Source organism: Rhinoderma darwinii, chromosome 2 (genome assembly GCF_050947455.1).
Source record: "Rhinoderma darwinii isolate aRhiDar2 chromosome 2, aRhiDar2.hap1, whole genome shotgun sequence".
Classification (NCBI taxonomy): domain Eukaryota; kingdom Metazoa; phylum Chordata; class Amphibia; order Anura; family Rhinodermatidae; genus Rhinoderma; species Rhinoderma darwinii.
Genome location: NC_134688.1, coordinates 408964945 through 408980109, shown reverse-complemented (window position 1 = coordinate 408980109; position 15165 = coordinate 408964945). Strand labels below are relative to the sequence as shown.

The 15165-nt window shown below is 42.3% G+C and overlaps 1 protein-coding gene across 1 annotated transcript in view; it reads left to right on the top strand.

The window, feature by feature from the left end:
- The window catches only part of RPA1 (replication protein A1), a 70165-nt gene extending 62451 nt beyond the window's left edge, over positions 1-7714 (top strand). Inside the window, exon 17 of the mRNA XM_075854168.1 lies at positions 6607-7714. Coding sequence (XP_075710283.1) covers positions 6607-6717 — 111 coding nt within the window. The 3' untranslated portion in view covers positions 6718-7714. The remainder of the gene's footprint in view (positions 1-6606) is intronic.
- Positions 7715-15165: the final 7451 nt, after the last annotated feature.

Below are 15165 nucleotides of genomic sequence, written 5' to 3'. Positions count from 1 at the left end.
CTCAGAGCCCATTTTTTCAAATCTGACATATTTCACTTTATGTGGTAATAACGTCGGAATGCTTAAACCTATCCAAGCGATTCTGAGATTGTTTTCTCGTGACACATTGGGCTTCATGCTCGTGGTAAAATTTGGTCGATATATTCAGTGTTTATTGGTGAAAAATTGCAAAATTTAGAGAAAATTTTGAAAAAATAGCATTTTTCAGAATTGAAATGCATCTGTTATACCACCCAAAATAGTTGCTAGTTCACATTTCCCATATGTCTACTTTAGATGAGCATCGTTTTTTGAACATTCTTTTATTTTTCTTGGACGTTACAAGGCTTAGAACATAAACAGCAATTTCTCATATTTTTAAGAAAATGTAAAAAGCCTTTTTTTTAAGGTACCTCTTGAGTTCTGAAGTGGCTTTGAGGGGCCTATGTATTAGAAACCCTGATAAAACACCCCATTTTAAAAACTAGACCCCTCAAAGTATTCAAAACAGCATTTAGAAAGTTTTTTTTAACCCTTCAGGCATTTCACAGGAATTAAAGCAAAGTGGAGGTGAAATTGGCAAATTTCATTTTTCTTGCTGAATTTCAATTTTATTCAATTTTTTTTCTGTAACACAGAAGGTTTTACCAGAGAAACACTACTAAATATGTATTGTCCACATTCTGCAGTTTTTAGAAATGTCCCACATGTGGCCCTACTGCGCTCGTGGAATAAAACACAAGCCCTAGAAGCAAAGAAGCACCTAGTGCATTTTGAGTCCTCTTTTTTATTAGAATATATTTTAGGCAGCATGCCAGGTTTGAAGAGGTGTTGAGGTGCCAAAACAGTAGGAATCCCCCAATAGTGACCCCATTTTGGAAACTACACCCCTCAAGGAATTCATTTATGGTTGTTGTTACCATTTTGACCGCACAGTTTTTTCACAGCACGTATTTGAATTGGGCTGTGAAATGAAAAAAATGTAATTTTTTCCAATAAAATGTCATTTGTGATCAAAATTTCTTATTTTCACACGGAACAAAATACCCCATTCTGTTGCCCAATTTGTCCTCAGTATGGCAATACCCCATTTGTGGTGATAAACTGCCGTTTGGGCCCATGGGAGGGCTCTGAAGGAAAGGAGCGCTATGTGTTTGTTGGAGTCCAGATTTTGCTGGATTGGTTTGCGGGTGCCATGTCGCATTTGCAGAACCTCAGAGGTATCAAAGCAATGGAAACCCACCAGAAGTGACCCCATTTTGGAAACTACTCCCCTCAAGGAATTCAAATATGGTTGTTGTTACAATTTTGACCACACCGTTTTTTCACAGCACCTATTTGAATTGGGCTGTGAAATGAAAAAAATGAAATTTTTTCCAATAAGATGTCATTTTTTTTATCAAAATTTCTTATTTTCACAGGGAACAAAATACCCCATTTTGTTGCCCAATTTCTCCTGAGTGCAGCATTACCCCATTTGTTTCGATAAATCGCCGTTTGGGCCCATGGGAGGCCTCAGAAGGGAAGGAGCGCTGTGTGTTCTTTGGAGTGCAGATTTTGCTGGTTTGGTTTTCGGGTGCCATGTCGCATTTGCAGAGCCCCAGAGGTATCAAAGCAATAGAAACCAACCACAAATGACCCCATTTTGGAAACTACACCCCTCAAGGAATTCATTTATGGGTGTTGTGACCATTTTAACCCCATAGTTTTTTCACAGAACTTATTTGAATTGGGCTGGGAATTAAAAATAATTATTTTTTTCAAATAATATGTAGTTTTGGCTGAAAATTTCTTATTTCCACAAGAAATAAAATACCCCATTCTGTTGCACAATTTGTTCTGAGTCCCGCAATACCCCATTTGTGGTGAAAAACTGCCGTTTGGGCCCATGGGAGGGTTTCAGAAGGAAAGGACCACCATTTGGCCTACTCGGGATTTTCTAGTGCGAAGTCATGTATGCAGAAGCCCCTGAGGTACCAGTACAGTTGAAACCCGCAAGAAGTGACCCCGTTTTAAAAACTACACCCTTAAGGCATTCATCTAGAGGTGTAGTGAGCATTTTGACCGGAGACCTACACCCCATAAACTGTAATGTGGGTTCTCCCGGGTATGGCAATACCCTACATGTGGCTGTTATCAGCTGCCTGGGCACACAGCAGGGCCCAGAGGGGAAAGACTAGGGGGGATAAGCTGTGCGGAGTGAATCAGGGTAAGTAAAATAGGGGTAAATTATAAACCAAGGGATGTATGATAAATTTTAAAACACTCTTTCATACAGAGCTCTGGTTATTCGGGACATGTGTCACATTGATATATTGTGTCATCCCTTATCGCCCTCTTATAGCAGACTTTGCACCTCTTTTGACTTTTTCCCTTCTTGCCAGTTTGGGGAACTTCTCCTGGAAAGTGTTGCCCTGGTACGATGTGTGTGGCCCCGCTTCCAGAAGTACTGGGTGCCCCCCCCCTTCTTGGTCCCTAAAGAATAGGTTCTTGATAAACACCTCTTGAAATTCCAGGAAAGTTCCCCTCTGGCCTGCACATCGATGTAGCACGTACACATTGTACAATGCCATCTGTATGATGTGCCCGGCCAGCTTCTTATACCTCACAGCATGGCGCTGTAGGGCTTCAGAACTTGATCTTACAAGTCCATCCCTCCCATGTACCTATTGTAGTCCAGGATGCAGTCCGGTTTGGGGGTGGCCTTTCCTTCATATATCCTAAACCTGTAGGTATACCCTGATGCACTCTCACACAGCTTATACATCTTCACGCCATACCTTGCCCTCTTACCCGGCAGGTACTCGCGGAATTGAACCCTCCCTTTAAAATGTACCAGGGACTCATCAATAGAAATACACTTCTTGGGGTGTATGCTTGGGAAAACCGGGCACTGAAACGGTCTAATAGGGGTCTCCGTTTATACAAACGGTCAAAACTGGGGTAATCTCGGGGTGGGCACGGCTCATTATCAGTATAATGTAAGAAGCGAAGTATTGCCTCATTTATTTATTTTTTTTAGGTTACAGTTCAGTTCTGAAGTTGCTTTGAGGGGCCCATATATTAGAAACCCCTATCAAACACCCCATTTTAGAAACTAGACCCCTCAAAGTATTCACAACAGCATTTAGAAAGTTTATGAACCCTTTAGGTGTTTCACAGGAATTTAGAGCAAAGTAGAGGTGAAATTTACATTATTTTTTTTGTCAGAAAAACACCAAAGGATTTATCAGAGAAACGCAACTCAATACTTATTGCCCAGATTCTGCAGTTTAGAGAAATATCCCACATGTGGCCCTAGTGCGGTAATGGACTGAAGCGCCGGCCTCCGAAGCAAAGGCGCACCTAGGGGATTTTGAGGCCTCTTTTTTATTAGGCACCATGTCCTGTTTGAAGAGGTCTTGTGGTGCCAAAACATTGGGAACCCCCCAAAAGTGACCCCAATTTGGAAACTAGACCCCTTGAGGAATTAATTGTAGTTTTCTTGGGGTGCATGCGGCTTTTTGATCAGTTTTTATTCTATTTTTAGGTGGCGTGGTGACTAAAAAACAGCAATTCTACTATTGTTTTTATATTCTATTTTTATTTTTTTTTACAGCGTTCACCGTGCGCTATAAATGACACATTCACTTTATTCTGCGGGGCGATACGATTACGGCGATACCAGATGTTTATAGTTTTTTTTTATGTCTTATGGCTTTGCACAATAAAATACGTTTTGTAAAAAATCATTCACTTTTTGTGTTACCTTATTCTAAGAGCCAGAACGTTTTTATTTTTCAATCAATAAAGCCGTGCGAGGACTTATTTTTTGCGTAACGAACTGTAGTTTCGATCAGTACTATTTTTCGGTACATGCGACTTTTTGATCTCTTTTTAGTCCATTTTTTGGGAGGTGAAGTGACCAAACAATTGTGATTGTGGTACGGTTTATTATTATTTTATTTTACGGCATTCACCGCGCGGGATAAATAACGAAATAATTTTGTAGTTCAGGCCGTTACGGACGCGGCGATACCAATTATGTATAGTTTATTTGTTTATATATTTTTATTAATAATAAAGGACTGATAAGGTAAAAAGGGGGATTTTTACTTTTAATACTTTTTTAAAACTTTTATTTTCTTATTTTTACATATCCTTTTTTTTAACTTTTTTTTAACTTTATTACTTTGTCCCATTAGGGGACTTGAGGGCAGGAGGCCCTGATCGCAATTCTAATACTTCACTACATGCGTAGTGCAGTGTATTAGAACTGTCAGCTACCCACTAGGCTTCCGTCTATGGCATAGCCGGACTCCATTGTTTGGTGTCCGGTTGCCATAGTCCTCATCGCCGGCCGCTGTCGCGTAGCAGGCCGGCGATTGCAGCTTAACCCCTAAAAAGCCGCGACCTCTATAGAACGCGGCTTTTAAAGGGTTAATCAGCGGGGACACAGCGATCGGTCCCCGCTGTAGGAGCTGCGGCAGCTGCTGTACGAGACAGCAGCTGTCACAGCTCCTGTATGTGTCGGGAGGACGGCCGTAACGGCCGTTACTCCCGAGACGTACTATTAGGTCATGGAGCGCGAACGATATAGCTGCCATGACCTAATAGTACGTCCAGGAGCGGGAAGGGGTTAAAACCGGACTACATCTGATTACACTAGACTAGGAGTATTTCTGTCCCATATGTATTAGGACATAGTACAAACTGTTTTACTGTGTTACGCCATGATTGCATTAATAGATCTCCCCACCATATGCAGTAAGGATATCTTATATGCATAGGATGTCTATGGATAGGTTGAGGAGAGGACTCCTTTACGTTAGTAAGCAGGATTCTCTGAGCTGGGTGCCATTACTAGCCGGGCATCTTGCATATCAAAATTTCAGACAGGATTATTGTACCTACCCATCAAAGTCGGTTTTGCTTGCTAATGACCTGGACCAGGGCCAATTTTGTAGCATGGGAGCGTTTTTTTCTTAAGCAAAAACTGTTCAACTTACAAACAAAGGCTATAAATGTACTGTGTATACAGTAACAACCTTTTATTAGGTTTACTATTAAAGAGGCATCAAGAGACACTGGAACCCCTATAGCATTCACACATTGCATCTAAAAAGGTGGTCCTACATTCAAAATGTCACATTTTACCATTAAAATAATGGTTTTAATGGCCTTAGGTGACCTGTAGCACTGCTTTCAATTAACCCGTCATCCATTATTTTAGGTTTATGTGAAGTAATTTGTGTTCGGCATTGGGTTGCATTACAAACGAGGCATGTGACTCACGAAACACTGTAATATAAGGGGGTAGAGATATACATCAATTATACCTAGTCAAACTGTGCTTGTAGGACTCCTAGGTGCTGGCACAAAGGCATTATTTTATAACATGCCTACTAGTTCTGCAGCTCCCACTGCTCTCTTGTTAAGTCTTTGGAAAACAAAGTGGTTCTTTACTGCACATTAAATTGGAATAATCTAGGCTTTTACTTGTTTTTATGTGGTGTATAATTTTTGTAGATCCAAATTCATTTGCCTTTCTAAGCTCTTTGTGAAACTGATTATTAAATATTTTACAGTGTGAATAGAACGCTAACAGGGCAATCTGGCAATGAAGTAGAATTCCCCTATTAACATCTGACCTATTTAAAGACTTAATTTAGATTGACACGGATCTCTATGATGGATTGCCGGGTTACACCTCCCTCTGCCCATCCTAACCACAGTCGGCACTTTAATTTCTTGTTAGTCCTTGTTTCGCCTTATGTAGCAGCACAACCATTCTTTTTCTCAAAGCGGTGTGAGACTCGTGGTGCTTCATTACAACTTCTGCTACATGTACTGGAAAAAAAGATACCTTAAAATGTTCTAGTTCAAAAATAAGAGGGGATCAAGAGGGTGAATGGAGAAAACTCCAAGGCCACCAGTTGGCCACCATTTTAGTGAAAAATGCACAAAATTCCGACTTTTTTTTTGTGTTCGGCCTCATTCAAACGAGCATGAATCACGTCCGTTTGCTGTGCGTTGAAACAATGCACAGCGCACGGACCCATTGATTTCAATGGGGCCATTCACACATGCGTGATTCCGCTGTGAAAAACTCATTGCATGTCCTATATTGGTGCGTTATTACACACCCATTAAAGTCAATAGGTGTGTGAAAGCCACGCACCGCACACGGATGCACATCCGTGTGCGGTGCGTGATTTACGCATCAATTCAATTGAAAAAATTTTTTTTAAAAAAAGGATGTGTTTTGCGAGTGCGTGAACAACGCATGCCACTCGCAAAGCACACTGATGCATAACGCAACACACACGGACCAGATTCACGCGTGTCAATCTGATACGCTCGTGTGAATGAGGCCTAAGCCTGAAGTGGATCCAACTTGGAAGACCTTTTTTAAGTCCTTAATACTCTATAGTAAACGATCGGCTATTTGGTATGGATATCTAGTTTGCACATTTATAATTATTATTGCCTTTCAGTTCTACTTTTGTTTTTAAGATTTCTATTGGGGCTTGACATTCTTTCCAGACCTCCACCATAATAGGAGTAGTCTGTTTTTTTGTTTTTTTTCCTCTTCTCTCTCTTGGCACTGGGCTCCCTTTTTAATCGGTGTTTTTCTTTCCTTGAAAGGATGAATCTCGTATCAAGGCCACAGCCATGGATGTGAAACCAGTTGATTACAAAGAATACTCTAGACGTCTTATCATGAATATACGGAAACTGGCCTCTCAAGGAGCCTGAATTCTATCGGTTTAAATGTAGTCCTCCCAAGAAGACTTATTCTCCCGGAGAAACTAGTAAAGAAGCCGGATATGATAATGGGGACTGTGTTGAAGCTTCAGTTCAGTTCATCTGTAAAGCCTGTTAATGTTTAGAAATGAAAATAAACCAAGCTTTCCGATCACAAGACAATATTTCCTGTAGACACTGCCACGATGGTTAGCTCTTCCTCTCATCCCATACAACACATCTTGGTCTCACCTTAGAAAGTGACATCTTGTACATTAGCCTGCAACTATTGTAAATATCTTTAATTGTTACTCTCATCCTTGACTCCCTGAGTCTTCTCTTATGCTAATTTACAAGAAAGCTTAATTACATTTAACCAGAACTTAATTAGCATCCATGGAAGTAATTGGCTGCTGCTGAGCAATTGGATGCCCACCCACATCCCCATTTAACACACTTAGAGGTTCTAGGAGCTCCGAGCTGATACGGGACTCCTATTCCTCTTGTGAAGACCAGGGGCTTATTGCCTTCGCAGTGTGCCTCTGCTTGCAGTGGGGAGATGTGCTATACACTTTGCAAATGCTTGGAATGACAATATGGAGGAATTATTAATCAAAGACCTATCTTTTCTATCTGAAGACTTTCCTTCGGGGTTTAATAGACTGAGTCAGATGGTCCTGATATTAATCAAAATTGTCTCTTCTGAGAAGCTCTGATAAGCATTGACTCTCTGGCCCCTGGGGAAATCTGGCCAACTACAAAGCTTTGCTTTATTTTTCATTTAAATTAATATTGTGCTTTCTTACTCTTCTCCTTTTTTGACAGTGTGTAATTGCAGAAGTTTGCGGTCTGTACATTCACAGTTTCCCTATGTTTTCAGCTGCATTGTGTTTTTTTATTTGTCCTTTTTTTTTTTTTTTTTTTTTTTTTAGGGAATTAATCAGCTCACTTAAGTCAGAGGAAAATGTTCCTTTTTATTCTTCGAATTGAATAAAAAGTTTAGTTTTTGCATGTGTGTTTGCTTTTTCTAAACCAATTTCATCAAGAAAGCAATCAATTTTTCTCTTTAAAAGGTGCTAGCAAAATGAAGCAGGCAAATCTGACATTTCCCAGGCTTATTACCATTTGCTTCTGTAAGATAGGATTCTCAGCATCCACTGTTTTAAAGAGCTGAGGCAGCACTTTTGTATACTCTTATTGACATGTGCACAGCCCTCTAGAACCAAGTAGGATTTAAAATTTGCCTAGAAAACTGTAATTCTGCTAGTGGGATGCTTCAATAGCTGTTAGCAGCCTGTGTGCGGGCTTCATTATATTCACTGCATGTATTCAGCTACTGAAAACCTACTTGGCCTCAGTCTTAAGTGCAAGAGAACCAAGTTTGTATATTTGAGTTCTCTAAATCACATTTGGATTGGACTCCTTAAATATAGACTAGATTCCCGTTAGAGACCTGAAGAAAAAAAAAAAGCCTTGGATATTGTATGTGGTGTTGGACCATGTTCACGCGTAGCACATTTGTTGCAGAATCTTGCACCGAATGTAGAAGTGCAAAGTACAATGCAAGTGAATGATATTTTGCCAAGCCTTATTTATACACTACGGGGGAGAAAAAGCTGCATAGATTTTAGGGCAATGCAAGGTTTAAGGCCAAATCTGCAGAGGAACTTTTACCCTTTCACCTATGACAGCACTCCTGGAGCGACATCCCATTTGCTGGACTGGAAACCTGATATAAAAAAAAAAGGACACCCCTCTCCACACACCCAGTCAGGTTTCCTGTCCACTGGATGGGATTGTCCTGTGGTCAAGACTACAGAATTTCAGACCCTCTAGCAAGTACTCACCGTTGTTCCTAGGGGTAATCTGAAAGTGTAAGGCTGGATTTACACGAGCGTGTGTGTGTTTTTCGCGCTCAAAAAACGCAGTGTTTTGTGCGCGCAAAAGGTACTTAGCTCCGTATGTCATCACCATATGATGCGTGATTTTCGCGCAGCCGCCATCATTATGACACTGTATGTTTGTAAACAAAAGCATGTGGTGCTTTTCTGTTTCCAATCATAGTTTTGACTGCTGTTGCGCGAATCACACGCGTCACACGGATGTGCTTCGGTGTGTTGCGCGTGATTTTCACGCACCCATTGACTTCAATGGATGTGCGAACAACGCACAAATATAGGACATGTCATGCATTTCACGCAACGGACTCACGCTGCGTGAAAATCACGGGCAGTCTACACAGCCCCATAGACTAACATAGGTCCATGCGAGGCGCGTGAAAATCACGCGCGTTGCTTGGACGTCTTACATGTTCATCTAAATAAGTCTCTTAGGGAGCAACTTTAAGCCTGGGGCAGGTCGCTCCCGGTCCCAGCGGCTCTCTATGGATGTGGTAAGGTCCCGCCTCTGGGGGAGATGCTTCTCCTGGGGTCAGATCTAGCTCCTGGTTGCAACTGGCAGAGGCGGGACTCATGGCTCAGAGTTTAGCCGCTTCTGGCACTCCGCATTGACCTCTTCTAGGCGTGTCACTTCCGGTGGAGGTGACTCGTCTACGTCCCAGAAAGCGGTGTCCCGGCAGCCCACAGCGGGGAAGAGGGGCTACAGCGTGTAGTAGCCATGGGGCCTCCCCAGCCCATCCTAGGCCTATTTTAGGCCTGAACAAGGATGGCTCCTCCACTAAGCAACCAGCATGGACGCAGCAGGACGCGCTGAATGATTGGATCTAGCAAGAGTCTCCAGTCCGGTACTTTAAAACGGCATGGGATATTCTAGGAAACATGGTTGGACAAGCAACCTCATTATTATTAATGTTGTCCATTGTTTGTATATTACAAGTTTCTTAAGTCAGGGAGGGTCCCAGGAAAAAGTTGGACAAAACACGTAACAGAATGTGCTTTGAGCAGCTGGAAACTTGCGGCTGCATATCAAACGTTTATGCTAGCCATGTTTTAGATAGTCTTAGCAGTAAAGTCCACTAGTCTGCCGAACAGAGGTTAGGAACTCCCATAAATCTTTTAAAAAGAAGCATGTCCTTCCTAGTATGTCGTCCAGTAGAACAAGGGCATTTGATTCTTCGAGTGAGGTTGCTTATAGGTTTGAGGAAGAGAGTTAGCTAGACTCCTCTCTGAAGAAGACGGGTGGAAAGAACATTTCCCAGCTGAGGATGTGGATCAGCTCCTTAAAATAGTACGAGCAACTATGAACATCGATGACCCCTAAGGTCTGTCCAGGACATTATCTTTGAGGGACTAGATCCCAGAAAACAGATCTTTCCCTATTCATAAGAATGTGGCCAGACTCCTTAAAAGGGAGTAGAAAAATCTTGATAGGAAGTTGGATATCCCCAATATTTGAAAGAGGAAATATCCTTTTGAGGAGTGCTCAAGGACTGGGATTGTTTTCCTAGGCAGGATGCCCCAGTAGCAATAATATCCAGAAAGAACATGTTGGTTTTTGAAGACTAGGATTTAAAAAGATCCTGGGAAGCCTCTACAGGGGCCTTTTAAACCTGGTATTGTGGCTACAAGTGTCACCAGGTCCCTAAAGATATTGATATCTCAACTACAGCTACATCTTCTAGATCAACCCTTTAGGGAACACATACTGACTTCTCCTGGATTTGTCAAAAGCTGCAGATTTTTTTTTTAGCTGATGCTTCAGTAGACTGCTCGTTTATCGTCTAGATCAGCAACACTGTCAATCTCTGCCAGAAGGGCTATATGGCTGAAAACATGGGCTCAAAAGGAAAGCTCTGCTCTATTCCTTGTTCAGGAGATTTTTTTGGGGAGATTCCTTCACCGGATAACCACCTGGAGAAAGCATCTGACAGGAGGGAAGGGTTTCCTGCTCAGAGCAAACTACCAAATTCCTTTTGTCCCAGAAAATTGAACGAAAAACCTAATCCCAGGGGACAAGAATTTAAATCCCCTAAATTCCCTAGGAAAAATAAGAGCTCCCTGTTTTGGCCTCCGAATCATAAACCCAAAAATAAAGATCACAAGCAATGGCACCAGAAGTGGTGAGAGGTCACTTATTCCTATTTTTTTTCAAGAATGGGAAAAGATCTTGTCAAATCAGTGGATTCTAAATATAAAAACAGGATACATTTTAGAATTCAGGACCCCTCCAGGCAGATTTCTCCCACAAAGTTTCAGAAAGATGTAGAGAAACATCTTGCACTAGAGACAGAAGTGTTTTCCCTTATCAGGAAGGGGGTTCTAGTTCCAGTACCGAAACTAAAGTTGGAGAAGGGCTACTATTACCCCCTTTTCCTGGTAAAGAAACCAGAAGGCAAATTCAGGGTTATAATAAACCTAAAGCAGCTGAGTACGTTCCTGGTTTACAACAAATTTCGTATGTTGATTAGCACCTCTACAGTAAATCCCCTCTTCAAAAATTGTATGATGGCATCAATAAACCTAGAGGATGTCTATTACTATGTCCCAATCTGCAGCATTCACGAAAAGTACTTGAGAGTGTCGGTAGTTCTAAACAACTTCCTAACCCACCACCAAAACAGGGTTCTCCCATTTAGCATCTCACAGGCTCGGGGAAATTTCACCAAGCTGATTGCAAAGATGACCTTATACGTAAGAACGAAAGACGTTCCTATAATTCCAACAAATGTATCTTTTTGGAGATCCTCTTACACTTCTCCAAATAGATGTCTTTTTATTTTTTCCTCCCTCAGAGAAAGATCCAACCATTGGTAGAAAGGGTCTCGGACCTCTTTCTAGATCACTTAACCTCTTTCAGAAGGGCTATGTCTGTCCTTGGACTTCTAACCTCCTGTATCCCGGCCATAATGTGGGAACACTTCAGGTCCAGACATCTGCAAAGGAACGTATTGGAGAAGTAAGACAAAAGCAAGTTCTCCTTAGATCACTCCCTACGCCTTTCATCAGTAGCCAGACTCTTGCTTAGGTGGTCGATGAAGGTAGTGTCTCAGGAAGACAGTGTCATGGGTATTGTCTCCAACCCTATACATAACAGATGCAAGTTCTTGGGGGTGGGAGCCCAAGGCGAGTCCTAACTTCAGGGTCAGTGGGATCTTCAGACCTCCACAAGATCTTCCAATTACTGGGAACTGGAGGCAGTACTTCAAGCCATAAGGGGCACCATACCAATAGCCCCGGGGGAAGATGTAAAGATTTTTCCAGGCAATACGACTACAGTGGTGTACATAAATCATTGGAGGTTCAAGGTCAAAGCTTCTGATGGAATGATCCACAAACAAAATTTCACTAGTGGAGCTTCATTTATTGTCCCTTTCTGCAGTCCACCTAAAAAGAAAGGACAATCCGGTAGCGGACTTGAGCAGGAAGGAATTCGAAATAGTCCCTAAACGAAAAGGTCTTCCGGATGAGTTTCCAGGTGGGGGGATCCATCAATAGATCTCTTTGCTACCAGGGAGATCAGGAAAGTTTTCAGATTCTTCTCCCTAGACCCCAGGGACAACCCGGTAGCAGTAGATGCTCGCTCCCAGTGTTGGAGTCAGGAACTGGATTATGTCTTTCCCCCTCTCTGTCTGTTACCAAGAGTGGTAAAAAAAAAGATCAGGGAAGACAGTGCCTCGGTCATCCTAATCGCCCCATTTTGTCCAAAAAGACCATGGACAGTGACGGCAGCAGGGGTGGAGTCCCCGGGAAGAGCATTAGCTGTTGCTCTACTCGGGGACTCCAGCGATAGGAAACCCCTTAAGTCACTGACCAAATAGGGACCGTGATGTCGGGAGCAGTGCTGGACTCCCGAGCAAAACATCAGCTGATGCTCTGCTCGGGGACTTCAGCAATAGGCAATGTGACAGCCCCTTGCGATCATGCGCTTGATAACACGCAGACACGAACAGCACAGGAAGCAAGCCACCAGTTACGTGGGGTTGTGTCGGTGCGTTATCAATATTAGGAAAGCTACAGGACTTCCGGGAACAATTCACCGGGTTTGAACTGCCCGATTAAGTACCGAATTTCAAATTAAAGTACTCTACATTAGTAAGTGACTTTTCGCACAAAAATATTAATGCAATGTAGTTTTTGGTTCCCACATAACCCCTTCAAGAAAGGAAAGCTTTTCTTTCCTTTACAGGAGTTGATATAAATCCCTTAACAGATCCTGATATACCATTGATTCTAGATTTTCTCCAGGCCGGGCTGGATAAAAATCTCAAGCCCAATACATAAAGGTACAAGTTTTTGCTTTTAAGTTCCATTTTTGACTTTAGGTTAGCCGAGCACCCCTGGATCAGAAGGTTTCTAATAGCGGCCTCTAGGATAAGGCCTGAGATAAGATCTTCAATCCCAACATGGGACCTAAATGTGGTACTTACTGCTATTATGGGTTCATCCTTTGAACCCCTAGACTCCCTGTCCATCCAGTTTCTCAATCTAAAAATTACCCTTTTTTTTTTTTCTTTCTTCTTGCTAGCAGTTACCACCGCTCATAGAGTAAGCCCCCTCGGCCTCCCCCCCCCCCCTTACACTTTGGTGTTGGAGGATAGGGTTGTTATGAAGACTTTACAAGGTTTCTTACCAAAGGTGATTTCTCCCTTTCATCAAGATCAGGAAATTGTTCTTCCATTCTCTGTGATTCTTCCAAAAATCCCAATGAGCAGGAGTTTCATTATTTAGATGTGAAGAGGTGTTTGTTCACTACCTAGAGGTCACCAAAGACTGGAGGTCTGGCAAAAATCTTTTTGTTCAATTTCAGGGTCCAAGTAGGGGATTTCAGCTAGTAGGTTGACAATAGCAAGATGGATTAAACAGGCCATACACTTAGCCTATGTGGGCCAGAACATTAATCCCCTAGGTTTCTTTGGAGCTCATTCTACTAGAGCGGTTTCTACCTCTTGGGCAGAAAGAGCCAACGCATCTCTAGACCAGATTTGCAAGGTGGCTACATGGAGTTCACCCCATACCTTTATTAAGCATTATCGGTTACAGCTGCATTCTGACCTGGCTTTTTGTAGGAAAGTCTTACAAGTAGTAGTCCGACCCTAAAAACTGGGGTTCTATTCTACATCTCAAGGGGGTGCCATCATAGGTGAAAGGTAAATGATTGATTAATTGCCGGTAATCGGTTTTTCATGAACCTATGACCGCACTCCCCTAGTTTGCCCCTTCAGTTCCTTTTCGTAGATTATGAACAGATCCAAGGATCAAATTGAGATCCAGTCGGATCTCTTAGTGTGTATATTTTTGGTGTGGGGGTAGCTCTTCACTAAGGTGGCTCAAAAAATAAAATATATATATCTCAAACTAATGTGAAATGTTGCATTTTCTTGCTGGAAGATTCCATCTGCCCCAGGGAAGACAAACAGCTTGTATGGGTGGACGTGATCTGCAATGATGGCTTCATACCCAAATCGGTTCAAAGTGCCTTCCAAATGGATGAGGGGGCCCAGAGAATGCCATAAATATTCTCCAGACCATAACGCTACCACCACCAGCTTGTGGTCCTCCAGCAATGGTTGCAGGGTGTTTGTTCTCTGATGTTTCTCGTCTGACATGCCAACGTCCATTCATTTGATAAAGCAGAAAACGTGACTCATTCGAAAAGGCATCCTATCGTCGTCTGGTAGCCCCCTGGTTGACTTTTACGGTGACCTGCTTCGCTGTAGCGTGTCATTCTACCCTCACGCACCTTCGTAGCCGATGTTAACCTCTCACATCGATGGCACGTGGTGCTCCGCAGTTTCCACGTCGGTTATTCCCAATGGTGCTATTTGCTTAAAAAAGGGGGCGGACCCCGAAACATCGCATCAGCACTTGGTGCAACTCACATGAACCTCTGCAGGACTTCTCTCTACAGATTTACCTGGAAAAATGAAACCTACCAGACTATCGTACAAATGAGGACTCCAGCATATTTGGTGACTTTTTCTATTACACACTAATGCTTACGTGTGTTTGCAATGTATACCACAATTTTTATTTAAGGAAAATATATATACTTTTCCTTCTTAAATACGGTTGTCATCCTTATTTGCGTGCATTTTTCCAATTTTGGCCATTTGTCCACTCACAATGCACTTTCACCACAGCAGCACGCGAACAGTTCACAAATTGCGTTGCTTGAGAAATACCATCACCCTTGGCCGAAAGCCAATAATCATCCCTTTTTGCAACTCTGATAAATTGCCCCTTTTACCCATGGCAACAATGAGTGATATGTGTTCAGACAGCCTATCGCACACCTTATATACCCACCAAGCCAGCCCACGACACATCACTTCCTTCGTGGGCTACGTGCTGCCGACGTCGAAAGTAGGAGGTGATCATAATAGTGTGACTCCACTTAGTATATGTGTGTTCAAGCAACTTTGTCCACAAAGCAAAATAATCAGGAGTGAGAGTTACAAAACATCAGTAGAGCCCCGTATAGTAGATGCTGCTTCTGTTTTCTCCGCATGTGCATAGCTTTCATTGTATAATCTTTTTAAGGAACATTTTGTCATCTCTCACT